Source organism: Kickxella alabastrina, assembly GCF_025024165.1.
Source record: "Kickxella alabastrina strain RSA 675 chromosome Unknown BX661scaffold_5, whole genome shotgun sequence".
NCBI classification, from domain to species: domain Eukaryota; kingdom Fungi; phylum Kickxellomycota; class Kickxellomycetes; order Kickxellales; family Kickxellaceae; genus Kickxella; species Kickxella alabastrina.
In genome coordinates, this window is record NW_026251476.1 from 709513 (window position 1) to 724042 (window position 14530).

Below are 14530 nucleotides of genomic sequence, written 5' to 3' on the forward strand. Positions count from 1 at the left end.
ATTTTATTACGGCTCTACTTTCAATCTACATCTCCAGATAAAAAAACACTTTATTGTTCGTCATTTGGTTTAATACTCCTCTTTAGTTGTGTAGATGGTGAATATAAAAGTAGCTGCCTTTTTTTAAAAAAATATTTCCCCAACACTTTGCCCTTTTATTTTTATTATTTTTCATTATATTTTATTTTTCTTGCTTTATATCATTTCCCCTTACTATAAACGTCTGTCCTCTTATATATCCACACTTGTTTGGCACTTGGCTCGCATAAACTCTTTTTTTTCTAGTCTCCTGTATATTATTTATTTTATCCACCCATCAGCCATTATTATATTTTTCAAGCTCACAGCACTCTTTTTAACATGACTGCTGCTGCTACCGTTTCACTAGCTTCTAATTCTTCAAAGCTCACTTGCAATACATCGACACCCTCTAGCGTGGGCAGACACACATCAGCCAGCAGCACCAACTCGGGATACACGTTGTGTGACGAGCCTATGTTCACGAGTAGCAAAGGCACCCAGCAGAACCAGCAGAAGCAACAACCACAGCAGCAGAACCAGCAACCACAGCAGCACAAGCAAGAGGGCACCGTAAGTACGGTTGTATCGGGCATGGCGTCTCTCAATATTGCCAGAGCTCCGACCGCAGCTGCCAAGTCTAGCTCGTCGTCCAGGCGGAATTCAAGCGACTCGGACATGAGCACATCAGCATCTATTGCACAAGCCATCGCTGTCGCTGCCGGCACGGCGCCGCGCATTGAGAAGCGCCCCAGCTTGATGCAGAGGTTTCTGGGCACGGCTAGCAGTAGCAGGCCCACAAGCAGCAGCAGCAAGCGCGTGTCCCCGCCCGCATCGGTCAAATCGACGGCCAGCAACAAGCGGGGCGTGTCCGAAAATACAATGTTTGAGCAGAGGTACGGCACTTGCTCGCGCGAGTGCATTGGTCGCGGTGCCACAGCAGTCGTGCGGGTCGCGTACAAGCAGCACCGCGACGGCCCGCAGGTGTACGCCATCAAACGGTTCCGCAAGCAGCGCGCCAACGAGACTGAGCGCGACTACATCAAAAAGCTGACGAGCGAGTACTGCATCTCGTCGAGCATCCAGCACAAAAACGTGGTCAGCACGCTTGACCTCATCCAGGACCCCAGCAAGAACTGGTGCCAGGTCATGGAGTTTTGCCCGGGCGGCGACCTGTACACGATTATTCGCGACGGAAATATGGGCCTGGCCGAGAACGAGTGCTGCTTCAAGCAGATGTGCGAGGGCATTGCGCAACTGCACTCGATGGGCGTGTGCCACCGCGATATCAAGGCCGAGAACATGCTTTTGGATGCGCGGAGCACCATCAAAATCACCGACTTCGGCGTGGCCGATGTCTTCCGCATGGCGTGGCAGGACAAGGTGCACAAGTCGCGTGGGCTCTGCGGGTCGGAACCCTACATTGCGCCCGAGATGTTTAACAACAAGTCGTATGACGGCCGCAAGGTCGACGTGTGGTCGGCAGCCGTCGTGTACTACACCATGGTCTACAACGGCATCCCCTGGCGCGCCGCCAAGGAGGACGACGCGAACTACACGCGCTTTCTCGACGCCATGCGCAATGGCCGGGACTATGAGGGCTTCCGCCGCATTGAGCCCAAGATGCGCCGCCTTATCCAGAGCATGCTGAACCCCGACGCTCAGGCGCGCCCAACAATCGACGAGGTCATGCAGTCCGAGGTTATGCAGCGCATCGTCATCTGCGACGACGAGGGTATGGTCCCGGGCGGCGGCCACCACTGCCACTACACGGAAGAGTATGAGGAGCGCAAAAACTCGCAACATATGCGCGCTCAGGCTGCGGCTGCTGCTGCCGGCGCTGCCAACTGCCGCGCATCCAACAGCAATAATCATTAAATATCGAGTATGGAATAATGAGTGCTACTTTCGCAAGTTGTAGTATAATTATTTCTTTTTTCTCTCATCATCCTTATCACCATCCTTATCCCCCACATTCCCTTCCCCTCACCACCCTGTACAAAGTTTAATTTTCTATATGTTATCCGCTCGATCATTCCACGTTTTTAGTCATATACACAAATATTATTGTCATTCATTCAATCAGCATACATAATATATTGCATTGTCAAAGTTCAAGCGAATAAAAAACGTGAACTATTTTTGCTTTAATTTCTCACATTCCAAATAGAAGGTTTCGCATTCAACAAAAAAATTGTTCGCAGTATTCCTGCAGGTTAATGCAATAGTAGCAAAAAGATTTTAAAACGATCTAGAATTTTTCTTAGAAGGTTCAGGCCCGAAACACCATGCATTCGAAGCAACAACAACAAATAATCAATTTAGCAATTGAAGGCGTTGACCCGTACTTGGAGTATTGTGTCCACACATACATTTCTGTCCCCCCTTTTTTGTTTTCTCCGCATTCACAACAAAATACAACAAATACTGTTTTTCCATTTTATTTCTTATTTCTTTTTATTTCTTTTTATTTCTTTGCCCACACGGCATGAACAAAAATATGTTCTTTGTATTTATCTGCGTTGTGCTATTCTCCACATACCACTGCCCTTTTTTTAAAAGTACAGCACCTCTCCCCACCGATTGAACACATTTGCAGTAAAAAAAATTGAATGGAAAATGGAGGGGGGGTTGGTGGGTTTTGGAAGGCTTATTTTCCACTCTTAATTCATACAAATGCTCGGAGTTTTTGCATTGACGTTTTTTTCCGAAGGTCATTTACTTTTATTTGGTTGTAAATAAAACATTATTTAAAACATATATTTAATGCAAGTATATGTGATTTACCGCAGTCAACAAAAAAATGCCATTTTATTATTATTTTTTTGTTTGTTACATTTGCATTTGTCAATATACAAGATGATTTACTCCTTGAGTATGTTTTTGTTTACTCGGTGAAAAAAATCAGCATTCACCGACAACGCACTCAACACACTCAACACATACAGACACAATTCCTAAACACATTGTTGTGGTGCAATTGCCAAAATTCAATCTTACCTCACCTCACCCCCACACACATGTCGGATATCAAATGCTGAGAGGTTTCTTTCTTTTTTTCTTCTTATGTATGAATGAAAATTGAATGTTATTTTTGGAACGAATTATATAAAAAAATTAGAAAACACCGAACGCGTACCAAACAACACTCCTTCTGGGAACCAATTTTTTCTTTTGTTGAATCGATTGTTCTGTTTCTAGAACCAATTTATAAAAAAAGGGTAGGGGATGAAGGTGCGCAAAAAAAACATCCCATTTTTACCCCTCCCCCCTGGATGCATGGTTTGTTGGAAGTCGCTTTGATACTCCCGTTCGAGCGGATTGGGGGAATGTGTGTTTGAATAAATAGGTGAATTGTTAGGCCATTGATACGTTGATGCGTTGTTAACTTTTTTTTAATTTTTGAAGATCAAGTCGATGATAATCTTGAATCCGTTCAATTGGAAATTAACAAAAAATATTGTGAGTTTCGGATGTAAACAAAAAAAGCCTGAATTGATTGCTCGATTTATTTCTTCTCTTCATTTATTTATTTCAAATTTTCCGTGAATCACTCAAATAAAGCCTCTTCTTTTTTATTGTATACTATTTTTTAATCATTGTCTTTAATCCAACCGACCGACTTTTTATTATTATTATTTGCTTGCTTTCAATACAATTTTCCCACCTACTAATAAGATAATTTTGCGCCATATATTCCATACACAACCTACTAAAACAACAAATATGTCTTCGTTGACGGCCTTGGACACAAAAAACAAACTCAGGGGTGATTGTCAAAACAGCAGCAGCAACAGCACCAGCGATGACAACACGAGTGATGGCAGCAGTGGCTACACAGACACAGACACAGACAGCGTAGCAAGCGAAATAAGCTGCTGCAGCGCAGACGATTCCAATTCCAATTCCAGCGGCACATCCGAACCAGGCACTGTCCCCGATAGCGACTCAAAAAAGGGCTCCCGAATTACCCTCTTGGGCATCCAGGAACGGTCAAAGTGCGGATACTGCAAGACGCCCAATGGGTCACGGTGCTTCATGATAAAGTCCAAGCAAATAACCTGTACAGACTACCAGGCGCTGATTGACCGCGGGTGGCGGCGGTCCGGGCTGCTAATGTATCTGACGGACCACTCGGACTCGTGCTGCGCATACTATCCCATAAGGACACACGCCTTGGAGCATTCCCTGGGCGCATCGGATAAGAAGCTTCTGCGCAGATGGCGCAAGCGCTTTGCGAAAAACAAAATGGACGGCGGTGCTGCTGCAGTTGTAGATAAGAAGGGGGTTACGGATGATATGGTCGATATGGTGTGTGGGTTGGATGGTAATGGACTAAAGGTTGTTATGGAGTCGGCGCAGTTTACAGAGGCGAAATACCGGGTGTTTGAAAAATATCAGAGAGCCGTCCATGACGAAGAGTCTACGCCCAAGGGGTTCGAATGGTTCCTGTGCGCCACACCTTTAGTCCCCCAGTCCATGAACATTCCGAACCCGGCATCTGACCAGCAAACCCGCTTACTGCCGCATGGCCTCGGAACCTACCACCAATGCTACTATATTGACGGCAAACTAGCGGCAGTCAGTGTCCTGGATATTCTTCCGTCCTGCGTATCCGCTGTTTATTTTTTCTACGACCCGGAGTTCTCCCCCCTGTCAATGGGCACATATAGTGCGCTGCGCGAGATGGCGCTGGTTCGTGAGCTGCACGGTATTGTGCCGTCCCTGCAGTACTATTACCTGGGGTACTACATCCCTGGCTGTAACAAGATGACGTATAAGGGGCGCTGGCGGCCAGCAGATCTCCTCGACCTTCTGAAGTTCAACTGGGTCCCGATCGAGCACTGCCTGCGGCGAATCTCCGAACACCCTGTGTTCTGCACCTTTGACACAGGGTCCGATACGCACAGTGAGGTTGTGAGGGATACAGTGGGAGAGTGTGTTGCAGCGGCAGCGCCTGCGCTGAGGATAACTGGACTGGGGGGTCTTTGTGTGGATGATGTGCAGCGGTGGAGACAGTTGGTGGTGTGGCTGGATTTGGGGTATTTCGGTGGCAGACTGGTCCCCGTGTCGGCTGATAATTTGGCATCTATATCGAAGAGTCTTGAGCTGGTCGTATTACAGGCATATGCCGCATTGGGTGTGGATGTGGCATGTCGAGCTACACTGGTAATATGACATGGTGTGTTATTTTTCTATTCTGTAATTTTCTGCCATTACAATTTCCGCAAATGTCAAGTTCCACCTCCTCCCCCAACAAGCTTTTTCAACATAGGAAGGAGTAACAGATATCGGTAATCTTGTGCATCTTTATGTATAAGGTGTTTTTTTGTTTTTTTATTCATGGACAGCTGACGAGTTAGATAATTTATAGCGTTGCATCACAACATCCGCAACCCGAAAAGCAATCCCGAATGGAGAAATCCATAGAAAAAACCCATGGTCATGTTTAAAATATCTGTTTAAGTGTACACTTTTGTACAATAAAAATATTTTTAAAACAATAAAAAAATACAAAGTTTAATGCCATCAGCCAGTAAAAATAAATTTCAGATATTGAAAATGGAAGATTCCCATATGTTTTGTTTACATTCATGTGATATCCACGCAGGTGGGCGAGATGTTTTGTTTCTGATTGCCACATACACAAAAAAAGCATCTGTTCCATATTTTTAGAAATTTCTACATACTCACACGACTGTTATCTATATTATTTTATTTGCCCTCACCTCCAGTAGAATATTCTCCTATCTCTTCTCAATTGGTTGTAAGTTGTATGTAAATTTATTCTTTTGTGGCTGTCAATGTCTGTCGGATATATTTTTTTCCTCGGCTTTCCTCACTGCATACGTCATTGTACTGAACTCATGCAAGCTGTATAAGACAAGACACAGTGTGATTGACATTCGCATGCACCATATCCACACATGTGGATGACAGTAATAGTAATAGTGGTGATGTTTTGCTTTATTTTTTATTTCTTGCTCACACGACAACTAAGCATGCAGTTGCAGGCCTTTGCCCAGATGTTTACTTTTTTATGCGATCGTCTGTTGTCAGTTAATCTCACATTTTTTGTGTTTAAACACTTGGTTTATTGAAAATATTCAAATGTTGATTATTACATTTCTTATTTGAGGGATTTTTTTATTGCCCGAGCGCATGCTTGAATGCAAAATAATTTGCTGTATTGATATGCGGCAGCATAAAATTAGCACATGGACTTGTTACAGCCAGCCAGACATTAAAGCAGGCAGGAAAGAGAGGCATGCATAGATTGACTTGTTGAGCACCTCTGCTGTTATTGCCGTGTTATTAACATACAATGTACATTGATGGCGACAGCAACGTGTTCATTGACATGTGGACAACAAAAAAATTGAATAATTTTACGTGCATTTTCAAAATTATTTATTTATATTTATTTTTCATGCTGGTTTTTTTATTTCCTTGCGTGCATTCGGATCTACATGCTTTCACGGTGCATTATTGTTTGTAGACGGCAGCAGAGGAAGAAAGAAATGGGGGTCAAACAACTCACATCCCTGCTCGCCCGATTCGCGCCCTCAAGCATCACAGCCCCAGCAGCCACAGCCATCCGCGGATGGACGCTCGGCATTGACAGCAACATATTCGTGCACCGATTTTTCCGCGGTACCGAACGGTCGCGCGACTCAGAACGTCGCCACCTACAAGGTATGTACAACATGGCGATGCACTTGCGGGAACAAGACATTACGCCGGTGTTTGTCTTTGATGGCAATGAGCGCACAGGCGATAAGCAAATCGAGTACTCTAAGCGGAATACTGCTCAGGCCAGGGTGGTGGAAGAGTTTGAGGCGGAGATTCAGCGCACATCGAGGATTCTCGTGGCAGAGCGGATCTGCGCGCGATATCTCCAGGAGGAAGATGGCCGGATTAGTGGCGATCTCGGCGTTTGCACGGATGCCATCGGCCACAATGCAAGGGGGTCTGGGTTCTCGTTTGATCCGATTTTAGAGATCTCGTTGGACCAAAGCAGTAGCGAGTGGAATCGCCAGAGCGAGGACAAAGTCCGGCATTCTGCCGCACAACTTAGCGATCGGCTATCGCGGGAAGACGCCGTTGAGATGCTCGAGGATCTGGCTGCGCGCCTCCAGGCGAAGCAGCGAAAACTGGGGAAGAAGCTGACGATCAGCGAACGGCTGGACCGGCTCGAGCTGAGTACCTGGGAGCTGCTGCTCTACCAGCTAGGCGCCCGTGACAGCATCCTCCCAGAGCAGCTTCTGCAGATAGACCCCACACATTCGACACTGCAATCACTGCGGCGGTTCAGCGACGAGCGGCTGCAGGCCCTACGGCGCCGTGCGCAGCCGCTGACATATGCGCACATTGACGAGTGCCGCCAGCTGGTGGCCGCCCTGGGCTTTGCCACGTATACAACCGATGGACCCACGGAGTCCGAGGCTGTTTGCGCTGCGCTGACCCGCGCCGGCGTCTGTGATGCCGTGTGCAGCGAGGACCTCGACGTGCTGGCATTCGGCGGCCCCCGGCTGCTTCGTGGCTTTGGCGTCCCCAGGCAGCAGCAGGCGGGCCAAATGATGCTCATTGACTTGGCCGCGGCCCTGGACGAGCTGCGACTGTCGCAGGCGGCCTTTGTTGATTTGTGTATTTTGTGCGGCACGGATTTTGCCTCGACCTTGGAGGGCGTCGGCCCGGTTACTGCGCTGGAGCTTATGCGCAGCTTTGGCTCCATTGAGAACATTTTGGCGACTGGCAAGTACCGGACGAGAGACTTTTTCTGCTATGAGCAGGCGCGCGCCATTTTTGGCATGCCTGTGGAGCTGCCGTTTGTGTCCAGGGCAGAGGTCCGTCCCATGGCTGAGTCGCCGGCAGACGTCCTGGATGCCCTGCTGCCGCTGAGGGCCGGCAGCGGCAAGGGCGGCGCCACACAGGACGGCTGCGATCCCTTTGGCCAACCCATCCTGTAACCCCCGCCCTGAAGACAGAAAAACCACCTTTGTGGCTTTTTCAGCAAGTTCCAATTAATTTAAAATGGTAGAATCAACTGGTAATTATTTAAAAATTTCAAATGTGCTTTGTTTGTTGCTTTTCATTTTTTTTTTAAATTTTGATTGGCTTGTTTTTAGGGTGCTTTGTGCTGCTAAAACGACAACAAAGTCAACGCAAAAAAAACCAATAACAACCTACAAGCAGGTGAAATGAGGGGAGGAGGGGAGGAGGGGGCTGGCAGTCAACTTAACAAAACAAAACAACAGGGAAACGGTCTGCTTATGTTGTCCTGCCACTTAATAATTTTTTGTTTCCTCTTTTTTAAAACTTACTCCCTTTTTTTACACACACACTCACTCTCTACCCGAGTTCCCTTATTTTTTATTACAACTCTGTTTTTCTTTACTTTTATATTACTTTACACCCCGCCTTTATTCTCTCCTCTCCCTCTTCTCCATATTCTCGGTCACCCGTCTTGGAATAAGTTTTGTTTAAATTTCAAAACAAAAAAGAACAATCTCGACAATGGCTCCATCTGCACCCTCAATTAACAGTACCATGAGCTCACGCATGGCTACTCCGCGCCCAAGCAGCTACCGCTACAAGTCAGAGAAGCGCGGCATGACCTACAACATTATGCTTGTTGGTAAGTTTTTTGTTTTTGTTTTTGCAATTTTGCACATCTGCATAAATTTACGTGTTTTTTTTATTTATTTTTCTTCCCCTGCGGACTTGGGGTTTCATTACAGTTTTTTTTATTTACTCTTTGGGTTTAGTGATAGAGTTTGGACCGTTGTGTCATCTGTTACTTTTCTACTTTTTTCAGGGCAACACGTCAACTAACGCGCTTTGCCAAAAAAAAATAGTAGCATTTGTTTTTTTCGGGCATTGTTCGTTTTTTCATCCACCTTTTGCAAATCATCAAAACAAACATGTTGCAAGAATCTTTTGTTTTTTAAAATGCGCCCGCGCTCACTGGCCTTTCTCCTCACTTTCTGTTATTTTCCCTTGTTGTGGTAATTGCCTTTAATTGCCTTTAAGAACACTCAATGATGCTGTACTAAACAACCCGCACAAAATGCTTCATCTTGCATTCCATCGCTTCTTTTCTTATTAGGCCAGTCGGGTCTGGGTCGCCGCACTTTCCTCAACACCCTGTGCGAGCGCGAGGTCATTTCACCGCCCGATGCGCCGAACCCCGAGACCGCCAACGTTGCGGACCCAATGAGGTTCGACACATACGAGGTGAATCTTGAGGAGGAGGGCACGCGTATCAGCCTGACGGTCATTGATACTCCGGGATTCGGCGACGGCCTGAACAACACGGACTGCTTCAAGCAGCTGCAGGACTACATCGAGGCGCAATTCGACGAAGTTCTTGTAGAGGAGAGCCGGATCAAGCGTAACCGCCGGTACCGCGACCACCGCATCCACACGCTGATCTACTTTATCACGCCCACTGGCCATTCTCTGCGCGAACTGGATATTGAACTTATCAGGCGTCTTGGCGAATACGTCAATATCATTCCAGTGATCGGACGTGCTGACAGTCTGACAGTGGAAGAGCTTGCGACGTTTAAGCAGAATGTCATGCGGGATATCGACTACTACAAGCTTCCGCTGTATAACTTTTGCTGGGACGAGTCTGACTCTGAGGCACTCAAGGAGAACCGTGAGATTATGGATTATACTCCATTTTCGGTTGTTACTTGCGATGAGGTTATTGATAACGAGTTTGGCGCTGTGCGTGTGCGCCGTTATCCTTGGGGCTCGATCGAGGTTGATGACGAGGGTCAGTGTGATTTTGCCCTGCTGCGTTATATTTTGCTGAACTCGCATATCGCTGACTTGATTAACTTTACCGAGGATGTTCTGTATGAGAACTACCGCACGAAGAAGCTTGAGGTTGGCGGATTTGCTGAGGGCGAGGGCGGTGATGAGGAGGATGACGATGAGGAGGATGAACAGGTTCTGAGCACTTCCAAGAAGGACTAGGAAAAAAAACCCCCCACCCCCAAATATATAGAAAATATTTAAAAGTTTGTTCTTCTATGAGCCGTCTTTCTTTTTTTCATGTTTTTTTACCTCTTTTTTCCTTTCGGTTTTCTCTTCTATTTTTCTTCCATTTTTTTAGGCACAAACTAAAACTAATAAACCACTCTTTTTTCTACATCCTTCAGAGATTTTTAAAGTAAAAATGGAATAATGGCCTTTCGATTATTCGGGTAATTGTCGAATTTGTCCTGATACCATCTGTGGATAAACATTGCGCGTGGAACCAAATTGCACGCGACACTCAGCACAAACGCCCAAGCGGCCGGCGATCCTGTCGCAACAGCAAAACCCATCCACTCTACCAACTCACACAAAAAATGCGGACACGATAACAATGCAAACCCGCCACCCAAAGGTACCGCATACCGGGTATTCTGAGAATTTCTGCGGATTCGCATAAGTATTTCATCATGGTAGATGTTACCTAGCATGCCGCACAGAAACAAGCACACGCCCAAAATGGGGTTTAAAAGTGCGTGGTTATTGATATTGGTGGTGGTGGTGGTAGGCGGCGGGGAGAATACGGAGAGCCAGCGGCCGTTGAGGTACCCGTTGATAAGGTTAAAAAGGCAGGCGGAGAGCATAATCCCAACATGCATTGGTTTTCTGGATGGCTGACGAAGAGGGTAGATTAACGCGCGGTTAATGTAATGCGTAACCCAAAGGATAACAAACAGGTCGGTCGTGTGGGTGCGTTGGCTGAATTGACCGGGTGTCAATGGGTAGGTGTATGCTAGGAGTAGGGCGGCAGGCGAAACGAGCTCCATGACTATCCATGCGAGACACCCGTTTAGTGCCAGCTTACCCGAGTAGCTTGTCTGGCTGCCGTAGGGTGATCCAACGATAAACAGCGCTCCAGCGATAATCGGAGAACTGAGTAAAAAAATATACAGAAGAAGATTGAAAAGTTCCTTTTCTGTCGTTATTTGAAACAAATTAAACATATAGAAGATATCAATAAAAAATTAAAGTTTGATTTGAATATGAATATGACCCAGATTTTAAAAAAATTAACTTTTATTAAAGCTTTTTTTGCAGTTTATCGGATACAAAATCATATACTTTTACTTGTTTGTTCAGCGCGTATGGCTTTTCCACGTTACAAATTGTTTTGTATTTGAATGGATAACTAGTAACTCTCAGTCTGTAATTAGCCATACTATCAGTATTTAGTTAATTATATATGCTATTGTCATTTCAACGCTTCTTGGATACTAGTCACTTTCCGGTCGATAAAACGGCTGGGCATCAAGCATGAATGATTCTTGCTCATTGAAAAAAAAACCGGTGCACCAATATTACCAGTCTTTGAAGTATCGGGCAAATAAACCCAAGCACATCTCTGAAGGCGTCCACTGCCAACAAAAAGTTGCTGATCAGGCTGGATATGCTTTTCTGTATATTAAAGAATACGCAGTGCATCTTTTTATAATGGGTACGCACTACAGACCCTTTATAACCAGCGTGTCTGCAGTGCTCGCATCAATAACCTCCGTATATTGACCTTGAGATCAGGAAGTGGCAAGTCTACTCATAGAAAACGATTATTAAACCAGCTGTAAAGCTCTTTGTCTCGCATGGTTCGCCAATTCATTTGAAAGATATATCGGCATGCTTGCGCAATGGCGCGTTGGCCGTGTTTAAACCTGTGTATGTGGCTCTTTTTCTGCTGACGCTTGTGAATGAGAGTGTAGATGCCACCGGTTATACCCACATAGCTGCACGTTAAGCAAATAATCAGACCGCTGCCGCGCTCGACGCTCAAATTCAACGCAACTAACGCTGCCACCGACGGATATGGCTACAAATTGTTAAATGCGGTTCAACATGTAGGTTTAATTGGGGTTTAAAAACAATAAGACAGACTATTGTAATACTTTTGTTGTTGACTAAATTGTTATGCACAGTAGCAATGCTTGCAGCATAGATATGTTTGCACACGAGAGTATGCCTTTTTGCGAGGTATTTGCTGGATAATGATTTCCAATACAAAAGCTCGCATATTATGTTCACATGCAGAAACTTATGAGCGAAACCAGTCGCTGAAACAATTGTAAAGTATTTTTTGTATCTGTGTTGTTGTGCATTCCATACGCTGTTTTTGTAGCAAAAGTCTTGGGGTCAACAGTTGCACTCGAACGCATCAATACCAATGACAATATTAATATTTAAATGGGGTATATTTAAAAATAAAAATAAAAATATAGATACAGATACACAAAAGAAAAAATAGATCACGGAAAAGAGAAAGCGAGAGAGTATTGCCAAGAAGTAATCAGAACAACAAATGCATTTTAAATCCTGGCAACCAAGGGTTATTGCATAACGGAAAGAACAAAATTATGCATGCTCAATCACGGGCATGTACACTTTTTTTTGGTACTTGCTATGGCTTAATCGATGTTATTATTGTTAAAGCTAGTCGTGGATGTGCAAGATAATGTTTCTGAGCAGCGTGCGCTCTCTCGGATTGACAAGGCTACGATCAGTGCTGTTCTGGTATTTGAAGAGTACTTGTCTGATCCCCTCGGCAATATAGGACGGCACAAACATTGTCGAAGTGGAGGCAGACAGTGCAGTTGGGACTGGTTGAGCACTGGGTTGATTGGCAGCACTGTTAGCACTTGAAGCATAATGTTCAGGCTGCAATGCTGGTTCGACGGGTGGCTGGTTGTTGGGTGAGGGATGTGTTTCTAAAGCTGCGTCAGCCAATCCTTTGAATTTAACTGTGTCCAAAGAATCTGAAAAGCAAACCCGAATGTATCTACTGAATTGTAAACTACAATAAGAAAGCTGCTGAACAGGCCCAGCAATTGCATCTTTTGAAATCCATGTTGTGTCATGCTCCTTGTTATAGTGTTGCCGCATGCAATCTTTATCGCAACAAGCATAGTTGCAGTGCTCGCACCAATACATGTTATCAATCAATTTAATGCCTGGAACCGGAAAATCCACTCGCAACAATCGATCTTTATACCAACGCTGAAGCGCATCCTCTGGCTTGGCACCCGAATCCTCAGACAGCAGATAACTGCAAGCTTCTTTAACAGCCTGATAATCAAACCCGACCTTGTGCTGATGTCCATTTTTCTTCTGGCATTTCCTAAGATGATTATAAATGCTTCCAGGATATATTATATAGCAACAAGTCAGGCAAATAATCAAGCCGCTGCCACGTTCAACTTGCAAGTTCAACGCAGTCAATGCTGACTCTGACGGAGGCAACTATATAAAATAAAATCGTTAATATCATATAGTTTAATATACACACATAATAAAATTAATTAAAGCTTTACTTACAATAGTGTTGTATTTATTGGCGGCGCCTACCTGAGCGTTGATATTCAGGGCGTTGAGAAAACTGCACACAGGAGTATGTCTGTCTCTCATATATGAATAACCATATAGTTTGCCACAAGGACACTCGAGAATATTTATTAGCCCCCCTTATAAGTACAACTTATATATGTGACAAGCTGTCTATCACTTGAGGAAAGCTCTGTCTGAACCCATTTTTGAGTAACCACTAATCAAGAATTCCCTACAATATTTTGTGATAGGGGCATGTAGCCATGTCTGCAATGGAAACCATGATGGGCTATGTGGCGCAGTAGATATTCTGTCTCATTCATTAAATTTAGTTTTAGTTATTGCATATCTGATATTTTGTTTAATATATTTATATATATCCTATTGTTCAAGATATGAAATATATTGGCAAGCTGTGCCGCAAGCGCCGCATCTTCTTCCACACGGACGCTGCACAGGCGGCGGGCAAGATCCCACTGGACGTCAACGAGATGAACATTGATCTTATGAGTATCTCGGGACACAAGCTCTACGGCCCCAAGGGCGTCGGTGCATTGTATGTGCGTCGCCGCCCGCGCGTCCGCCTCGAGCCCATCATAACCGGTGGCGGCCAGGAACGTGGTCTGCGCAGCGGTACCGTGCCCTCGCCGCTCGTTGTCGGCTTGGGTGCGGCTGCAGCCCTGGGCAAGCGCGAGCTTTCGTACAATTACGCTCACATGCAGAAACTGGCGAATCGCCTAGTTGAAGGCATCCAGAAGCGCGTCTCGCATGTAGTGCGCAACGGCGACCCCGATCACATGTACCCGGGGTGCGTCAACCTTTCGTTTTCATTTGTCGAGGGTGAGTCCTTGTTGATGGCCCTAAAGAACGTCGCACTGTCGTCAGGCTCGGCCTGCACGTCGGCGTCGCTGGAGCCCTCGTATGTGCTGCGCGCGCTGGGTGCTGAGGACGACATGGCTCATTCATCGATTCGCTTTGGTTTAGGAAGATTCACAACCGAGTCCGAGGTCGATTATGTCGTCGACAATGTCGAGGCCCACGTTAACCGTCTACGCGAGATGAGTCCGCTGTGGGAGATGCACTTGGAGGGAATCGATCTCAAGTCTATCCAGTGGTCGCAGCACTAGAATATATTCTTTGCTTTCCACCTTTTCAT

At 45.5% G+C, this 14530-nt stretch overlaps 6 protein-coding genes across 6 annotated transcripts; 5 read left to right on the plus strand and 1 right to left on the minus strand.

Moving 5' to 3' along the window:
- Positions 1 to 900: 900 nt before the first annotated feature.
- Positions 901 to 1896, plus strand: BX661DRAFT_193333 (kinase-like domain-containing protein; the record flags this gene model as incomplete). The annotated part of the gene is made up of 2 exons (XM_051537773.1): positions 901 to 1753; positions 1796 to 1896. The coding sequence occupies 2 exons, from the start codon at positions 901 to 903 to the stop codon at positions 1894 to 1896; spliced, it is 954 nt and encodes a 317-aa protein (XP_051393520.1).
- A 1624-nt stretch (positions 1897 to 3520) lies between these two features.
- Positions 3521 to 5546, plus strand: BX661DRAFT_179234 (arginine-tRNA-protein transferase). The gene has a single exon (XM_051535128.1). The coding sequence runs from the start codon at positions 3745 to 3747 to the stop codon at positions 5194 to 5196; it is 1452 nt and encodes a 483-aa protein (XP_051393521.1). The 5' UTR covers positions 3521 to 3744; the 3' UTR covers positions 5197 to 5546.
- A 993-nt stretch (positions 5547 to 6539) lies between these two features.
- On the plus strand, positions 6540 to 7988 carry BX661DRAFT_169641 (PIN domain-like protein; the record flags this gene model as incomplete). Its single annotated transcript, XM_051533541.1, has 1 exon — positions 6540 to 7988. One exon carries the CDS (start codon positions 6540 to 6542, stop codon positions 7986 to 7988), a length of 1449 nt encoding a protein of 482 aa, XP_051393522.1.
- Positions 7989 to 8251: 263 nt separating this feature from the next.
- On the plus strand, positions 8252 to 10101 carry BX661DRAFT_82980 (Septin-type guanine nucleotide-binding (G) domain-containing protein). The gene is made up of 2 exons (XM_051539508.1): positions 8252 to 8656; positions 9128 to 10101. The coding sequence occupies exons 1-2, from the start codon at positions 8536 to 8538 to the stop codon at positions 10003 to 10005; spliced, it is 999 nt and encodes a 332-aa protein (XP_051393523.1). The 5' UTR covers positions 8252 to 8535; the 3' UTR covers positions 10006 to 10101.
- A 69-nt stretch (positions 10102 to 10170) lies between these two features.
- On the minus strand, positions 10171 to 11059 carry BX661DRAFT_179241 (3-oxo-5-alpha-steroid 4-dehydrogenase-domain-containing protein). Its single transcript, XM_051535129.1, has one exon. It carries the CDS (start codon positions 11007 to 11009, stop codon positions 10197 to 10199), a length of 813 nt encoding a protein of 270 aa, XP_051393524.1. The 5' UTR covers positions 11010 to 11059; the 3' UTR covers positions 10171 to 10196.
- A 2710-nt stretch (positions 11060 to 13769) lies between these two features.
- On the plus strand, positions 13770 to 14501 carry BX661DRAFT_169643 (cysteine desulfurase; the record flags this gene model as incomplete). The annotated part of the gene is made up of 1 exon (XM_051533542.1): positions 13770 to 14501. One exon carries the CDS (start codon positions 13770 to 13772, stop codon positions 14499 to 14501), a length of 732 nt encoding a protein of 243 aa, XP_051393525.1.
- Positions 14502 to 14530: the final 29 nt, after the last annotated feature.